The 19,289-nt window shown below is 42.3% G+C and overlaps 1 protein-coding gene across 1 annotated transcript in view; it reads left to right on the top strand.

Moving 5' to 3' along the window:
• The window catches only part of LOC137342498 (protein tyrosine phosphatase type IVA 2-like), an 86,460-nt gene that overhangs the window by 51,917 nt on the left and 15,254 nt on the right, over positions 1-19,289 (top strand). The window contains exon 3 of the mRNA XM_068006400.1: positions 2,088-2,180. Within this exon, the coding sequence (XP_067862501.1) occupies positions 2,088-2,180 (93 nt within the window). The remainder of the gene's footprint in view (positions 1-2,087; positions 2,181-19,289) is intronic.

Raw genomic sequence — 19,289 nt, 5'->3', positions numbered from 1 at the left:
CCTAGTTGGTCAGCTTCAGAATGAGATTAGCAAATGCCCGAGAAATGACCACTCATTTTCCATTACAGTTTTGAACCCTGGGGAGACTACAAGTACGAGTCTGAGTAGATAAAGTACTCTCAAAAAAAAACTGCTAACAGAGTCTAGAGCATAAAACCTGCTGCTGTTTCCAGTTGCGCTGTGCCCTCCTGAAGAGGTATGATGTCACTTCCCCAGCGCTATTTTCAACCACAAGCTGTCCCTTCAGCTGATGAAATTTCATCTTAGTGGCCTCACCACCTTCTACAGAGTAAACCATTAGTCTAAGATAAACACGCCCATCTTGTTTAGTTCTTCTGGATGGAGTTGACTGGAGAATCTGTTAAATCTCAAAGTGCTAACATCTTGGCGCTGAAGCGGTTTAATGAAAGTAATAAAAGTATTAGGCTAAAAAAGGTGCAATGCCTTTCACACACCACACTCAAACTCCTGTCACTGAAAACTTTAAATGTCCTTTTTGTCAAAAAGGCATTTTGAATACTTGGAATTATGGAAGTTCCACTAAGTTACAGTAATTATTTAATTTGCAACAAACTCACATGATGCAGTAGAAACAACTGAACTACAGTCCCAGCTCGGAGGCCTCTACTTCTAATTGCCACTAATATCTGCACACTATGGGGGCCCAATTACCAACACTGTGAGTGACTTACCTTGCAATGCAATAATGTCCATTTATTCTACCTAAGGTTTTCAATTTTCCAATAAACCTGATAAAGCATCACCTGAAAATAAAATTTGGAGTCAGTGTTTTTCAGTAACACCAATTAAAATCCCACAGAAATTAAGGGAAAAAAGTCAAAAGGTAGCCAGTTCAGGTTTGTGCAGTTCTTGGTAGTATAAGCTCTCTTGACCTGACTACCTATATGAATGCATCATTAAACTCAGCAGTTTAACTTTACTTTTCTGTTTTTCAGGTTTTCCCTATTTTGCACTGATTTTTAACTTTCTGTTGAAACAGAAGTAAACTCCAGTTTTAGTGAAAATAAAAAGTAGTTTAAAAGTAAATCATGCAATTTTTTTTGAACAAACCCTAATGATGAGTGAACCGTTGTCTTAGAGTAGCAGTTCTGCCTTTGAGTCAAAAAGTGCAGGTTTTGAACCCCGCTCCGGACAGACCTGGTGAGCAGAGACCAGAGCTCCATGTCTCAATTCTGGGTTGACATCCATTGTATAGGACTAACCACCCTATCAGCTGGTATAATGATGGTTTTAGCCTACAAATCCTTCCACCACTTCACAATATTCTCCAAGGGAAGAGTGTGAAGATATGAAAACAAAACAATCCTAATAGCACATGTAATCACAAAGTTCACTGTGATATAGCTTTCATATATAAATAAAAGCTTTCATACAGGTTTTATTGCAATGCAGTATGTGTATAAATCTATCCATATAGTCACCTTAGTTGTGTGTTGCATGTTTCGTTCCACTTGTATAAATACTGGACACAGTGGGGCTCTCTTTCAAGAAGGGAGAATCAAGTACTTGTTCATTGGGTAAATTTATCAATCAATTATACAATATTTAAATATGAAATCTATTTGCCAGTGGCCAGTACGTCACATTTATCAGTAATAAAGTAACTGAAGACAGAGAGAGGAAATAAATGCAGTGTATGAGAAAAGAACCGCCATTGGAAAGAGCTGTGTACTCCTAAAGGGCAAGCGATAACGAAAACTTGTATGCTGGCTTAGGTCATTAGCCGTGGTGTGTGGAATGTGGAGAACTTCCTTAGAAGAATGATGATTTCTCTCCCTTTGAGCTTATCTCTCTCCCTTAATTGACATCTAAAATTTCAAGTACTGTGTGAGACTGTCTGCTTCATTTATCCAATAGCTTGTCACTCCCCATTGTGGACTGCAAGCTGGCATTGCCTTATCCAATTGCCCATAGTTGCCTGTCCCCTCTGACAAAGCAGGAATATGTATAAATTGAGGCTGCTTTTATTTTTACCATTCAAATCAACCAATGAGAGAAAGCAGAAACATAAAAAAAACTTGCCCGAGAACTCGTTTTTTAATGTGAACTATTATTGTGCCTGCCAGGAGCTCAAAAAATATGGTGTTGTCACGCTGGTTCGAGTTTGTGAAGCCACCTACGACAAGGCTCCTGTTGAAAATGAAGGCATCCAGGTTTTGGTGAGTAGCTGTTAATTACAAACAAATTGAAATGCTCCAAGTTCTGGAGATAACCTGTTGACGCGCAGTGCCCTGGAGCTGTAGGATGTGGGCTTTGTCCCAATAAGTTCACAGTCTCCAATAGAACCATCTGAAAAGGCATTGAACAAAGCCAGAAAAAGTCAAGGATGAGAAAAGGTCATTTGGCCTTCCAGAATCCCTGTAGAAGGAGATTCCCCAATAAGGGTGGGCTGGCTGATTGCAGAGTGAGAATTATAGGGATTTGGGGATCGCACACTGCCCCTGTTATGCTTTTTTTAAGGGATAAAATATGTACGATAGGCAAAGGAGCTGGAAGAAAGGGGGCAAGGTGGGAGAAATAGATTTGACAAAATTTGAGGTTTCATTTGCTTAATACTCTGCACATGGTTATCCAAGCTTTTGACTTCATGGACTGTACAAGTGCGTACCATGGAGTCTCGAAGGCCACATAGATGAATGTTCTCCAGTTGCTGATACGAACTAGATCTTGATGCTTTGATTAGGATGCATCATCAGTGAGGCAATAGGGCTGAAAACGGACCTTTCCAAACTTCCAAGCCCACAAAATTCAAACAGGACAAACCAGCAAATAAAAAATTGAAGTGCAAAATAGGATTCAGTTGCCTCGGCTTCGATGGCCAGATTGCAAGGGCATGGGAGCTGCAGGTTGGACACATCGGATATAGACTAATGATTTCAGGAAGGGATCAAAATTCTCATTGAAAACGCAGACTGCCAGTCCTCATGCAGACAAGTAATAGCAAGACCCTCCATTTATCTGTGGTATCACAAAACTCCCAACTGATTTTCCCAGACTACGAAAATATGATTTTTAAAATTTTAAATCTGCCACAAGTTGAATGCTGAGTACGTCTTTGGTATACATATATATAGTCATTAATATGAATATTATACATACAGGTTCATGACAGTAGTTTTATTCAGTTAACAACGCTTTTTTACCAGCAGCAGTTGCTGTGACTTGCGATTCTATCGGGTTTTACTTTGTTACATGGAAATAACAATCCCGGGATCTGTTATAAATAGAATAACGATCAGCATTGTGATTTAAATATTGTGTCTGAGAGACTGACTGACTATAAATCATTCTGTCCATCTCACAAGATACTGCTGTTGCACTGGTAATGTGACATGCTCTCTATCTGTTGGGCGATAACTAAAGTTGCTGAACTTCATGCGCTTTCACTGTGGAATATTCACAGTTATGATCTTTCTGCAATTCTCACTGAAATCTATGAACTCAGTTCCCATTATTGCACTAAAATAAATTCAGTAGTTTTTAACCATTCAGTGATCGCGGCACTTGCTTTTCCTGAATCCAAATGAAAGGGATAGTTAGGTCTGAACTGATGATGCCCACTAACTTTTTATTGAGGGCCATAATTTGCTTGAGAGCCACTATCTGGAACGCTGAAACCCAAACGGTACATGAGTCTGCATTTGCTGTTCCTCGCTCACACGGAGCTCCTGATTTCAATCGTGCCACTTTGGGCAGTTGTTCTGTAGGCAGGATATACCATAGTTTTATAATGTAGTATTATTTAGGCCCCTTTCACCTGCTGTGTGGAAGGTGGAATATCCCTGACTCCTAAAAACATTCCCTTGGCTACTTCTGCTGGAGAGAGCAAAAGAGAGGAAACAACATTGAATCTTAATTTGGATGAGCGTCACTGGATCTGACTGCCAACAAATCTACCAAATCTATTTTGCTGCAGTCAAAATGAAATATTTTTGCCTGAACTTTCTGATACGTCTTCAATAATGAAGTGCTAGCTTCAGAAGTGTCAGTCTTGGCTCAGTGATAGCATTCTTGCCTTGTGAGCCTGAAGGTCATGGGTTCAAACTCCAGAGACTCGAGCACGTAATCTAGGCCGACACCTCAGTACTGAGGGATGTTTTGAATGAGATGTAAAACCGAGGCCCCGACTGCCCTCGGGCGTAAAAGATCCCTTGGCACGACTCGAAGAGCAGCAGAGTTCTCCCAGTATTTATGCTGGTCAATATTTATTCCTCAATCAACATCACAAGCAGATTATCTGGCTGTTATCACATTGCTGTTTGTGGGACCTTGCTGTGTGCAAATCAGCTGCCACATTTTCTACATTATAACAGTGACTAAACTTGAAAAGTACTTAATGGGCTGTGAAGTGCTTTGGGATGTCCTGAGGTCGTGAAAGGCGCTATATAAATGCAAGTTTTTTCCTTTTTCCATTTAATGTCACTTCTTGTGTTAATTTTGAGTTTTTTGAGGGCAGGGAATGGAATGTTGGTGTCTTACTGTTAGAAAGGTATTGCCTTAAATGCCACACTCCTGGAAACTACTCCAGTTGTCCCTTGTTAATCTGGTTAGGTTCTCCAGAAACCAGACAGATCAAGGATATTCCTGAATTATCGATAACCCGTGTACGTTCCTGGAAAGCACTGTTTGTCAGTTGTTAGATTCCTAAGCTTTGACACACACTCTGTTGCTGTTTATTTTCAGTTCCCTTATCTCCATCCCTCATGTATTTATGGTCTGTCATCCAGATGATTGACAGCGAAGAGCATGTTGGTATATGGCAAACCAGAGTCTGCCTAGCAATTGAACGGTTAGTTGTTATCAGTTGTCCTGCAAGCTGCATATAGCGAGGGTTAGGTATTAAATTACTTTGCATTCTCATTTTAAGATAAGAATGTCTGCTGTTACTCAGGAAAGTCAAGCAAGCCAAATCAATCATTTCTTCAGTACAACTTTGATGCAACTAACCTTTTCATACTTATACTGGATGGAACAGCTGCTGATAGTTGCACGAGACAGCCTCTTTCACACACATCCTTCCTGAGCAAGTTCATTCAAGCTATACCAATACTGCTGTAAATATGGCTACACTACTACCTAACCAGCTCAGCATCAGCATTTCATGGATGCTTTGTAACTTTTTTTTTAAAAAGGATTTTCAACTGTGTGGCAGCTTAAGCAAGTCAGCAAATTACAGGACTATCAGTAGCTCAGATTTTGACCTATAATGAGGAAGGCACATTAAATAAAAAAAACTTTTCAGGTATCCAATCAAGAATTTCACTGTGTCTGACATAGTGCTCGTGGGAGGGAAAGGCAGTTGAGACCATTGATGCCCCATTGATGTCAGGAATCTAAACCTGTGACTCTACCATTCCAGCCAGTAGTAAAACTATTAGAAGTGATAACATTAGGACATGCCAGTAGTCAAATGAGAGGGATGCAAAGCTCCCATTGTATATCAGGAAACAGCTAGCATTAGCATAACAATGGGAATGCCAGGCCTTACCGATGACAATTGCAAAAGACAAGGCAACATAGAAAATTGGAGCAAGAGTAGGCCATTCGGCCCTTCGGGCCTGCTCCACCATTCAAAATTATCATGGCTGATCGTCTAACTCAGTACCCTGTTCCCTCTTTTTTTCCCCATATCTCTTTATCCTTTTAACATTAACAAATATATCTATCTCCTTCTTGAATATATTTAATGACTTGACCTCCACTGCCTTCTGTGGTAGAGAATTCCAGAGGTTCACCACCCTCTGAGTGAAGAAATTTCTCTTCATCTCAGTTCTAAATGGCATACCCCGTATCCTGAGACTGTGACCCCTGGTTCTGGACTCCCCAGCCATTGGGAACATTCTCCCTGCATCGAGTCTGTCCAGTCTGGTTAGAATTTTATATGTTTCGATGAGATCATCTCTCATTCTTCTAAACTCGAGTGAATATTTTTTTTTATTCGTTCATGGGGTGTGGGCGTTGCTGGCGAGGCCGGCATTTATTGCCCATCCCGAATTGCCCTTGAGAAGGTGGTGGTGAGCCGCCTTCTTGAACCGCTGCAGTCTGTGTGGTGAAGGTTCTCCCACAGTGCTGTTAGGAAGGGAGTTCCAGGATTTTGACCCAGCGACGATGAAGGAACGGTGATACATTTCCAAGTCGGGATGGTGTGTGACTTGGAGGGGAACGTGCAGGTGATGTTGTTGTTCCCATGTGCCTGCTGCTCTTGTCCTTCTAGGTGGTAGAGGTCGCGGGTTTGGGAGGTGCTGTCGAAGAAGCCTTGGCGAGTTGCGGCAGTGCATCCTGTGGATGGTACACACTACAGCCACTGTGCGCCGGTGGTGAAGGGAGTGAATGTTTAGGGTGGTGGATGGGGTGCCAATCAAGCGGGCTGCTTTATCTTGGATGGTGTCGAGCTTCTTGAGTGTTGTTGGAGCTGCACTCATCCAGGCAAGTGGAGAATATTCCATCACACTCCTGGCTTGTGCCTTGTAGATGGTGGAAAGGCTTTGGGGAGTCAGGAAGTGAGTCACTTGCCGCAGAATACCCAGCCTCTGACCTGCTCTCATAGCCACAGTATTTATATGGCTGGTCCAGTTAAGTTTCTGGTCAATGGTGACCCCCCAGGATGTTGATGGTGGGGGATTCGGCGATGGTAATGCCGTTGAATGTCAAGGGGAAGTGGTTAGACTCTCTCTTCTTGGAGGTGGTCATTGCCTGGCACTTGTCTGGCGCAAATGTAACTTGCCACTTATGCGCCCAAGCCTGGATGTTGTCCAGGTCTTGCTGCATGCAGGCTCGGACTGCTTCGTTATTTGAGGGGTTGCGAATGGAACTGAACACTGTGCAATCATCAGCGAACATCCCCATTTCTGACCTTATGATGGAGGGAAGGTCATTGATGAAGCAGCTGAAGATGGTTGGGCCTAGGACACTGCCCTGAGGAACTCCTGCAGCAATGTCCTGGGGCTGAGATGATTGGCCTCCAACAACCACTATGATCTTCCTTTGTGCTTGGTACGGCTCCAGCCACTGGAGAGTTTTCCCCCTGATTCCCATTGACTTCAATTTTACTAGGGCTCCTTTGTGCCACCCTCTGTCAAATGCTGCCTTGATGTCAAGGGCAGTCACCCTCACCTCTGGAATTCAGCTGTTTTGTCCGTGTTTGGATCAAGGCTGTAATGAGGTCTGGAGCCGCGTGATCCTGGCGGAACTCAAACTGAGCATCGGTGAGCAGGTTATTGGTGAGTAAGTGCCGCTTGATAGCACTGTTGATGACACCTTCCATCAATTTGCTGATGATTGCAAGTAGACTGATGGGGCGGTAATTGGCCGGATTGGATTTGTCCTGCTTTTTGTGGACAGGACATACCTGGGCAATTTTCCACATTGTCGGGTAGTTGCCAGTGTTGTAGCTGTACTGGAACAGCTTGGCGAGAGGCGCGGCTAGTTCTGGAGCACAAGTCTTCAGCACTATAGCTGGGATGTTGTCGGGGCCTATAGCCTTTGTTGTATCCAGTGCACTCAGCCATTTCTTGATATCACATGGAGTGAATCGAATTGGCTGAAGACTGGCTTCTGTGATGTTGGGGATATCGGGAGGAGGCCGAGATTGATCATCCACTCGGCACTTCTGGCTGAAGATGGTTGCAAACGCTTCAGTCTTGTCTTTTGCACTCACGTGCTGGACTCCGCCATCTTTGAGATGGGGATGTTTGCAGAGCCTCCTCCACCACCATTCACGACTGGATGTGGCAGGACTGCAGAGCTTTGATCTGATCCGTTGGTTGTGGAATCGCTTAGCTCTGCCTATAGCATGTTGCTTCCGCTGTTTAGCATGCATGTAGTCCTGAGTTGTAGCTTCACCAGGTTGGCACCTCATTTTTAGGTACGCCTGGTGTTGCTCCTGGCATGCTCTTCTACACTCCTCATTGAACCAGGGTTGATCCCTAGCTTGTTGGTAATGGTAGAGTGAGGAATATGCCGGGCCATGAGGTTACAGATTGTGGTGGAATACAATTCCGCTGCTGATGGCCCACACTACCTCATGGATGCCCAGTTTGGAGCTGCTAGATCTGTTCTGAATCTATCCCATTTAGTACGGTGGTAGTGCCACACAACACGTTGGATGGTGTCCTCAGTGCAAAGACGGGACTTCGTCTCCACGAGGACTGTGCGGTCGTCACTCCCACCAATACTGTCATGGACAGATGCATTTGCGACAGGTAGATTGGTGAGGACGAGGTCAAGTAGGTTTTTCCCTCGTGTTGGTTCGCTCACCACCTGCTGCAGGCCCAGTTTGGCAGCTATGTCCTTCAGGACTCTGCCAGCTCGGTCTGTAGTGGTGCTACATCTGGGTGATGGACATTGAAGTCCCCCACCCAGAGTACATTTTGTGCCCTTGCTACCCTCAGTGCTTCCTCCAAATGGTGCTCAACATGGAGGAGGACTGATTCATCAGCTGAGGGAGGGCGGTAGGTGGTAATCAGCAGGAGGTTTCCTTGCCCATGTTTGACCTGATGCCATGAGATTTCATGGGGTCCAGAGTCAATGTTGAGGACTCCCAGGGCCACTCCCTCCTGACTGTATATCACTGTACCGCCACCTCTGGTGGGTCTGTCCTGCCGGTGGGACAGGACATACCCAGGGATGGTGATGGAAGAGTCTGGGACGTTGGCCTAGTTGACCCAATCTCTCCTCATACGTCAGTCCTGCCATCCCAGGAATCACTCTGGTAAAATATAGTTCTCTTCCAATCAGAAAACCAGAACTTGAAGTGCTGAACTTTACAGCTGATTGGTGTTCCAAATATAGATTGGATATTGAGCTAATATATCCATCAGTGCTACTTCAGAGCATGGAGTGAAAGATTAGGTTATGGCTTCTATTCAGTTGTCTTTTAAAAAATGAGAGAGATCTGCGTCTAATTGAAGCATGTTAGGTTCGAAGTTCAGTATAAGCAGCACTTTCCTGATGGCTCTTCTGGTTAAGGCAGTGACTCGCCAAGCCAAACCAAGCAGACCTGGAAGGTCCCATCTTAAATCCCCAGGCTGTGCTGAGTCACTTGATGTCAACCAGGGCAATGAGAGAAGCTACCATTGCTTACACACAACTGGGTTGGTGATGCTCTGTAACTAGCAACTGGGACGCGAACAAATCATCTGGGATGCATTTCCTGTTCCCAGCTGGGGAAGCACTTTTTCTTGACTCCCTGCATGACTATAAGATGCTTCAGTTACAACTACAAGGTAGTTAATATTTTAAGATGACTGTGACCTCTGTTTTGAGGAGGAAGAAACAATTAAAGGATCCGATCCACTTACCCAGCCATTTTATGTTTTTTTTTGCTGTGTATCTGTGAAGTACACTTTCTGAAGGAGGAGTATGCTTAATCCTTGTGGAACTGATGAAATATTTAATTCATACAATTGTAATGGCTGAGACCTCAAATTTAGAAAGGTAACCTTAACTAAAACTCATGAGAATCAATAAATTAATTCCTTTTAATTAGTAATGAGACCCTCCCTCCTTTTTAAGGTTAAATGTGTAATTTTTGAAGCCTGTCTTATTGCCTATTAGATGGAAGAAAAATCAGTATCTATTTAAGCAACACTGAAACTTCACTGATTTAAATCTAGTGAGTCAGTGTTACAGAACTCTTACTTGAAGTAGTCTTGTATTATCTTGAGGTTGTTGGTGCTGTGGAATCTGTTGGAAGCGGAGAAACAACCGTGCACCTCTGGCCCTGGACCTTTCCTCATGTCTGGCGAAGGTCTAAACGGGTAGCAGTGCTAAAGTGGTATTGGCCAGAGAACTAGTAATCCATGTCCTTCTAGCAATGGCCATTGACAGTTGATGGTGGCATTGCTGTCTCTGGAGATGCCATAGAAAACTGCTTTGTGGGGTGATTTTCGACTAGCAACAGCAGAACAGCCACCCCATCGTTTCCATTATAGTGCTGACGTTGGGGTTTCTGACAGCAACGTCACAAATATAAACAGGTAATTGAATATCCCATTGTTTTTGACTGTTTTGGCCTTTCAGAGAATTTTTTGATTTTTTTTTTGTTTCAGTACCTATTGGCCTCATTGTGCTCTTCAAAGTACTTAAATTTCTGTAGTGTACCAAGGATTGGCCAGATCCTGATTTGGATTTGTGGCTGTATAAAGAGTGGGAGTGATTGCCACTGTGCTGTTGTGATGCTCAGTTTGGGTTCCGCCAGGACCACTTGGCTCCAGACCTCATTACAGCCTTGGTCCAAACACGGACAAAAGAGCTGAATTCCAGAGGTGAGGTGAGAGTGACTGCCCTTGACATCAAGGCAGCATTTGACAGAGGGTGGCACAAAGGAGCCCTAGTAAAATTGAAGTCCATGGGAATCAGGGAGAAAACTCTCCAGTGGCTGAAGTCATACCTAGCACAAAGGAAGATGGTAGTGGTTGTTGGAGGCCAATCATCTCAGCCTCAAGACATTGCTGCAGGAGTTCCTCAGGGCAGTGTCCTAGGCCCAACCATCTTCAGCTGCTTCATCAACTACCTTCCCTCCATCATAAGGTCAGAAATGGGGATGTTCGCTGATGATTGCACAGTGTTCATTTCCATTCACAACCCCTCAAATAATGAAGCAGTCCGTGCCCGCATGCAGCAAGACCTGGACAACATCCAGGCTTGGGCTGATAAGTGGCAAGTAACATTCGTGCCAGACAAGTGCCAGGCAATGACCATCTCCAACAAGATAGAGTCTAACTACTTCCCCTTGACATTCAACGGCATTACCATCGCCGAATCCCCCACCATCAACATCCTGGGGTCACCATTGACCAGAAAAGTAACTGGACCAGCTATATAAATACTGTGGCTACAAGAGCAGGTCAGAGGCTGGGTAATCTGTGACGAGTGACTCACCTCCTGACTCCCCAAAGCCTTTCCACCATCTACAAGGCACAAGCCAGGAGTGTGATGGAATACTCTCCACTTGCCTGGATGAGTGCAGCTCCAACAATTCTCATGAAGCTCGACACCATCCAGGACAAAGCAGCCTGCTTGATTGGCACCCCATCCACCACCCTAAACATTCACTCCCTTCATCACCGGCACACTGGCTGCAGTGTGTACCATCCACAGGATGTACTGCAGCAACTCGCCAAGGCTTCTTCGACAGCACCTCCCAAACCCTCGACCCCTACCACCTAGAAGGACAAGGGTAGCAGGCACATGGGAACAACACCACCTGCACGTTCCCCTCCCAAGTCACACACCATCCCGACTTGGAAATATATCGCCGTTCCTTCATCGTCGCTGGGTCAAAATCCTGGCTCTCCCTTCCTAACAGCACTGTGGGAGAACCTTCACCACACGGACTGCAGCGGTTCAAGAAGGCGGCTCACCACCACCTTCTTGAGGGCAATTAGGGATGGGTAATAAAGGCTGGCCTCACCAGCGACGCCCACATCCCATGAACAAATTTGCAAAAAAGAGGTTCCAAATGGAGTCCAGACTCTGTACCTCCATTTGGAAAAAGTTACACTACGCCGTGCCCATAGCACCTTCCGTTTGCTCAGCTTTAGAGAGGCTTTAGCAGGTCCTGGGAGTGTTTCTTTTAAGTTTAATATTGTCCAATTTTGCACATGTTTCTCGCATGCTAATTCATAATTGACTGTGCACTGCTGAGTTCTAGTAAACTTATTATGAGCTGTATTCTGCAAGTTGTTACCTTTGCCGTTCTAGGAGTCAAAAAAGCTGGATTGCCCTCTGGTGCACACGCCAGTATAAAGTTCAGAGTAAATATAAAATGCACTGGATTGACCTGCTGTGGTAATTAGTAACGAAGGAGGCTGCGTGTTAGTTACCTTACCGGGGTTATTGCTCATTGTACCTTTGTAGTTTTGGAATGTTGGAAACCCATGGTCTAATTGGGAATCCTAAATATTTTTATGTATTCAGAACAGAAACAGTTGATCTACTTAAAGGAGCACGGGCCTCATAAAAAAATTTGTTCAGACCTTTGTGTTTGCTGAAATTTTTGTTACTGCGCCACTTAATGTAATAGTGAAAATAATGTTTGACTCCTCCCTAAGCAAAACAAAAATAATTACCAAACACACTTGTGAAGGCAATGTCTCTTGAAACACTGAGCAAATGTTTGCGTTATGGAGTGAGGAGGGTGGAAGTGGAATACAAATAATGGGAGTAAACTATATTGAAACTATTGGATCACCAGTGGTGTTGCTGAAGATGAGTCAGAAGTTATGCTGTTGCAAGGGGGCCCTGGGACATGGCACGTGGAGGTGGGTACATTGCCACTGAGAGGATTTGGGAGGAAGTTTGAGAGAGCATGCTCAGAGCGATTCAAGCTGTTTTAATTCGTTCCTGCAAAATAAATAGTGTTTTCCCTATCCATTCTAGGCAGATAGATAAATTTATTCCCTCATGTATCACAGTTACATAAATAAATCTGTACACTTCGATGGGGGAGTAGGCACTTCACCTTTTACCAGGTATTTGACCTCCCACTGGGGTAATCTTGGATGTGTTTCTGTCACTTTTTTTTCTCCCCATCCCAGGAGTAAGCAGGTGTGGTTAAAACTACTTTTATTCAGCCTTTCAAAAGCAGCTTACCTACAATACCAAATGTGCAACACAAACTATTGCTGCATTAGTAAGTTTAATCATTTTCTTGTAAACAAATTTTCAAAAGCTTTTTGGAGGGATTTTCGTTTGTTTTTTATGGTAGTTTTTTAACATTGTTGATTCGTTGTTTTCATATATCCTTAGAATTTTTTATTGGAAGTTTAAGTGCTCACTTTTGATTGCTGTGTTCCCTACTTGCTCAGTTTTGATTTGTTGCAGTTCGAAAAATTAGAAATTTGGGCTAAACATCTAAATGTGACTGAAGTTTACAAATATACCAGTTCTGGACACTGTTAGGCTGGCAGACATCCTATAGAGTGTGTCACTGTTGCGAGAGGAGTGCTGGGTGAAACTGTGGGAGGGATGCCCATCTCCAGTGAAGGAATATGGAAAGAAGTTTATAAAGACTCTGAGTGCAGTAAGTGTTTCTAATTGGGCTGGCGGGGGGGTGGTGGAAGGGGTAGTATTTTCTTTAACCCACTGAAGACTAACATGTACAGTGCATGCCCCTTCTTCCCTTCTCTACATGTACTCCAACTACTTACTTACATTAAATCTACCGCAGGGGTTAGCAGCATTTTACCTTTCTGTCCACCTGTTGAATATGTGCTCTTCTAACAAGGCTAAGGAAATATGTAAACTTAAAATATTAATCCAATTTGCACCTTTACTAAATGTTGCTACAACAGTTTTTGGTATTGCTAAATATGTTTAAATTCAGAACCTCCCTCCAAACTTATGGTGCAGTCCTAGAATTCTCGCTGTTCATTTTAATAATTTTGTTTCACTGGCTATTTGAGTTTTAACATAAATGCAGCTAGTGTAACTATTTTAAATACATTACAAAATATAAAGATTAAACTATGTTGAAATTCGAAGTGGAAAGTTAGTCGTCGGTTGTGTAATGTGCTTTATTTACTAAATAAGCTCTTTGAATATTATAACCTACATTTTTTTTCAGGGAAGTGAACTGAGGAAAAAGCTGGAGTTCATGCTTGTTTTGAAAAAAGCAGGTTCCATTTGTTTCGCTGGTTAAAGCCTAAAAATATTTTTTTTAAATGGTTGCCTGGGGAGGTGGAGGGGGGTATTTCAATCTCAGTGACTTTCCAATGATATGCAGGATTGGAGAAAAGATGAAATTTTTAAACATGAAATGCTGGCACGCTCTGAGAGTGGCCAATCACAAAGATTCTGGGCAATTTTTAAAAACCCTTTTGACTGCTATCTTGGACTTTTACCAAACTCAGAAATGTATGCATGCTGGGAATTATAGCTATTGACCTTACCTGAGTCTCTTCAGTTGACAGTGATGGCTTATAGACAGCCCCTTGAATTTGAGCCTGAGGCTTCTCAAAAAGGTTACATATTTTAAACACACCAAATATTACTGTATATACAAGTCTAATCATATCCTTGTGAATTTTGTAATTTTTAATTGTATGTTGCATTATTTCCTGTGCTAAATTTCTGTTTCGTGAGTTCAAAACTGGCCAAAAGAATTTTTGAAAAGTATCTGGAGTAAATTCATTGGTTTGCTTTCTTTTTTATTGGCAGATTTTACTGACTGCTCTTTACTGATTTGTTTTTATATGCCATTATTAGTTTTTCATTGGCAGTTTATGTACCCATGGTTATATTTTTAGGCTTTATCCAGATATTATGCAGAGCGCCAAAGACCACTCCCATAAACAAGCCCACATTCATAGTGAAACGGTTTGAATTTATAGACATAAAATCCAGTATGTAGCATCACCCAGTTGTTGAACGTAAGCCCTAGTTACTGTAATTAGTCGACTGAATTGCCATGAATCCGCTTGTGCTCCCGTAGTGTTCGGGTAGCAAAAGAATGAACACCGTCAAACCATGTGATTTAAGCTACAAATTTAATTTAATAAAAACTTAAAACAGCAAACTTCACTTGGTTACAGAATTTCTAACCAACTTCTCAAATATTAAAATAAAACACAACACTGTGCCAACTCTTAAAAGTAAACCTGGATTCGTGCCTGTATTATAAAACTTGTTTGTGAGATTTTGCCTAAGCACCATAGAGTCTTCAGATATTTGTCTCTCTCGATGAACTGGGGAAAGCTGTCCCATTTATCTTCAGAATTGAGAGTCTCTGGCCAACGAGCTGTCCATCAAGTGGAGTTGAAAGCTTCAGCCCCCACTCCCCTCTCCGTCTCCAGCCAACCAAGGTGACAAGCTGACAATCAGCCAAATTTAATAAACTGATAACTATGCAGATAGGTGTCAGCAAGTGCATCTAATAAGATCAATGGCAAAAACCTTGGCAATTTATTTTTAAAAATCAACATATCAGGGCCCAGCTAGTGTCAAGACCGCCATAAGTGGCTGCACGTCTATTTCTTCTCGAGACACTTTCCAGCAATAGCTACAGAATGTGGATTCTGCCTCACCCAGGGACGCTCAGCCAACAATAACACATTTAAAGTGACCAATCACATTTCACAGATACTAAAAATATCCAAACTTCAGGATTTGAATTGTGACAGAACTCCTGTTCATCGCAACTGACTTATCATCTTTTGATTGATAGACTCTATACCTGTTCTGATTCAAGTTGGATCAACATAAAATTTCAGCCAATCGGGTATAAATTTGTCATTTTGCATTTAGAGAAATTTGGCACTCAAATTTGATGGACAAAACACCTCCTTAGATGCAAGAGGAGGAGCTGACATACATAATGGCTGGGAATTTCCTGCAACAAAGATATTGGCCATGAATGCTATATGTTAGACTGCCCTGATTCTCAAAAATTTACTAGAAAACTGATCTGAATACCCCACAGCGAGCATAGTGTTGAATCCGAAGTGGTACAGCCAATGGATACATCTGCACCAAGGGGAATTCTTTCACACACAAATTCAGCCAAAGACAAAAAACAATTATTGTTTTATACACACATTTAAATATTTTTAGGTTTGGTTTGATCTAATCCCAGTTTTAATATTTTTCATATTTCTTACCCACTCTCTATCTCCCTCCCATACACTTGTTGATTTTTCTCAGTTGTCCTTCTACAAATTTCAGATACTAATTCTCACTAGAAAGCCACTTATCTATGCGATTGCAAAAGTTTTGTCTGATTTATTATAATCGGGGAATCCTATTTGTTTCTTGAAAATTATTCTTTCTGCTGTAACTTTTTATGAATAGCTGAACAAGTCTTTATGATTAAATAGAACAGTGTATTTAGTATTTATATATAAAAAAACATACACAGGGATTTCATCCGTGTAATATCAGAGCTGGCTAGATATTAACTCAAAAGCTTGCTTTAAGTCACCTTTTTATATATTTGTAAAACATACACTACAAGTTATTTAAAAACGCTTAGTAGAAATTGTCATATTTCGACGGGCTACAACTGGAATATAAAACTTTCCATGGAGTCAAAACATTCTGTGCAGTAGTCCATTTTACATCCCTTCACGTACGTAAAAAGGCAGTAACAATTTGAGGTCTTTGAAAATTATTTCTGCACAATAAGTTATTTGCCTAGCTTTTTCTATAATGCAAGACATTACCCACTGATCCCACTTATTCAACGGGTGAATTCTGATTGGAGAAAGGTAGTTAACAGTACATTAAACAGCTATCTTATTAGGTACACTCTCGGCTGTAATCGCATAAAACACATTTGGCAATTATAAACGGACGATGGCATCGTTTCAAAAGGATGTATGAAAATAAATCTAGTCAAAGTCAAGAGCAATAAATAGGTCTAGAAACATTTCATTTTCTATTGCTTTATATTGTGTGTCAAACGTGGGGTAGTAGTGATGTCTGTTAATACAGTAGTGTAATCGTATATTAACAAACTGTAATAGTAGGAAAATCAAAGGAAATGTAAATAACAAGGCTGGTTTTAAGCAGATAAGTACAAAGTATTTTATTCAATGCTTAATGAATGGATACCAGCTCATTCTTCTATTTCCCTCCCTGGTTCTCTTGCTCAGGTTTTTGTAAATAATAATATTTAATAATAATAATTTGGGTCCTTTAGTGTGTGTGTGTGTGTGTGTGTGTGTGTGTGTGTGTGTCTAGATAGATAGATAGACGGACGGACAGACATTCGTATACATTCGTTTGCATGCCTTGAACGGTGTGACATGCGTGTGCGCAGTTCATTATCAGCATGCCTGCCAGCGGTGAGTAAACTGGTGTGAATCAAGGCAGTTGAATGGAAGGCGAGGCTATCATATTGAATCTTTACCTGTTTAGGTTAGATCTCGGCGCGGTGCAGATGCCCCAGGAAATTGTACCGTGGTGTAAAACTAGCATAAATCACTCGCACTATAATTTCCTAGAACATCTGTGCTAGAATAATGGTGCGACTTTTCAGGAAATTCCGGACCAACAGCAGAGTGCAGGTCTTGGAGTTAATTGTAAGAATCAGTATGGGTGGTACACACTCTACACTGGACTGTGTGTGTGTGTACAGTTTATTAAGTCTTCTGTCTAATGTGCACTTCCTGTTTATCAAGAGTTTGTAATGCCTGGGTATTACTTTTTAACTGTAAGGCCTGTTCTCCCAGTCTCTCGATGCCATTAGTCTTTTTTTTTAATTCTCACTTTTCTTTCCCTTGCTGTTCGCTCTTCATGGCAACCACCTCCTCTCATTGTCTTGGACTTTGTCTATTTTTCATCCCCCTCTCCCCGGCTGTTGTCTTTGCCTGTTCGGCCTACTCCTTGACTGCTTCCGAGCCTTCACCCTGTTCTTCCACAAGCTTTCTGGCTGTACACAGCAGGCCTGCCTTCCTCCTGGGCCTACTGATGCTGTTTGATTTAATGACTGTTTACTTTTTAAAACACTTTATAACTCAGTGTTTGCAAATACATTACAAGTGCTTTAAAAAGTGAACCAGTGAGGAGCACCAACAAGCCCAGACCCAGTGGATGAGGTAAGCAGCTTGCACTAATAAATAGATTATAAGCACAATAAGTGCTTTAGAAAGTAAACAGCCAGTTTCCCAACTCAGGAAACCACAAAGAGCAACCATGAGCATCGGAATGAGCACCAGGAACAGCAGATGGGCAGCAGAAGGGATGGGACAGACTAGCAAGACACAGTGAGAAAGTCATACGAGAATGGCGACTGGAACACATGGGGTGAGGAGGAGCGGTTGTATGGGGTGAAGGCAGTGGGTATGAGATGGGCTGCCACTGGGGAAATAGACGGGCAAAGTGGTCAGACCACCACCTTTCACATTTTTTACTACTACTGTACACCCTGGCCAGATCTCTTCCCTCAGTCACCTATATCTCACACTGACAAAAGAAGAAAACAAATTGAAAAAGCATAACAAAAGACAAATGAAATACAAGAAAAGGCAGAAAACACAAGAGCTACAAGCACAAAAGAAGACAAGTACAGAAAAAAGACCACAGCGGTAACGATAAAATAATGAGTGGACAGGGAGAACAAGACAAGATGGGTACACCCAGCAACACAATTATCGTATCCTCTGACTTACCAGGAGCACTGTCACAGCAAACCTGTTAGTAATATATTAAAAGTCTTATGTATAGCACATACTTCCCATAAGCATCACACTTATTACTGGCTACACTTTAGCCATCATGCTTTAGACGATCCTCCGACTCAGTGTGAGCAAAACCACAGGAGATTCTCGAATAGATGTAGCTGGGCTTGTGGGGCTTTTTAAATCCTGGGACAGCAACACTAGGTTTGAGGAAGAGGAGCATGAACGGCGAGATGGTAGCGTTTGATCCGAACAATAAATGCTATATCTCTTCCTAAAATATATAATTTAAGAAAAAGTTGTTCCTTTTGTGCTAAGCATATCTTGTGGGCTGGAGGAAGGGAAATGAGATATTAATAATGGAGTGTGCTGGGTGGTTTTCCTTATTGCTACATTCCTTTTTGTTCTTACCAATATATCCTTTATAGTTAAAATGTCAAATTCACTGAATGACTAGGTAACATCAGCATTATGACCATTGGCTACATGCTGTGAAGCAGCCTGGTGAGGCAGCTGGGCAGAGAAAGGGGAAAAAATGGATGGGTTAGAGACTGCTTCAGTTCTAGACATGGTTGAATGTTGTATAAACTTTACCGTCCTAAAATCGATATAATTTCAGCCCTAGTAATTGTTTTTTGAATTGCAACTGTCTAAAAATCTGTTCTCTACCTCCCGCTGCCCCCCCCCCCCCAAACAAAGCACCTTCCTAATCCCACACTATGCCTGTTGATCCACTGCGTCAGTGGAAGGCGCAGCACCAGGATGTAGTTTGTACCTGCATAATGCCATGTAACTAGTAAACAGAGACTGAGGGCCTCTTGGAAATGTGGGCCCTATGCCAGCACTTTAAATAGTGCCAGTGTTCTCTTTCCTGGCCGGGTGTCTCAGAGCAGCCTTTGTACCTCAATCCAAGAGTGGTCGTATTTGCTCAGTTTGAGTTGGCGTACGGTGTAAATGATACTCTGAGCAGCAGGGTAGTGCTCACAGCAGCAGTGCCTATTGGTTCTATTCTTTTTGTTACACACTTAATGCTGTTAGTGTTGCTTTGCCTAGAACTAACAGGAGGTTTTAGTCAATTCATTTAAATTCATACTGTACACATAGGCATATCAGGTAGAATATAAACCCAACACATACTTAATGTCATTC

The sequence above is a fragment of the Heptranchias perlo genome, chromosome 26 (assembly GCF_035084215.1).
Source record: "Heptranchias perlo isolate sHepPer1 chromosome 26, sHepPer1.hap1, whole genome shotgun sequence".
NCBI lineage: Eukaryota > Metazoa > Chordata > Chondrichthyes > Hexanchiformes > Hexanchidae > Heptranchias > Heptranchias perlo.
This window is presented reverse-complemented; position numbering and strand designations above follow the sequence as displayed.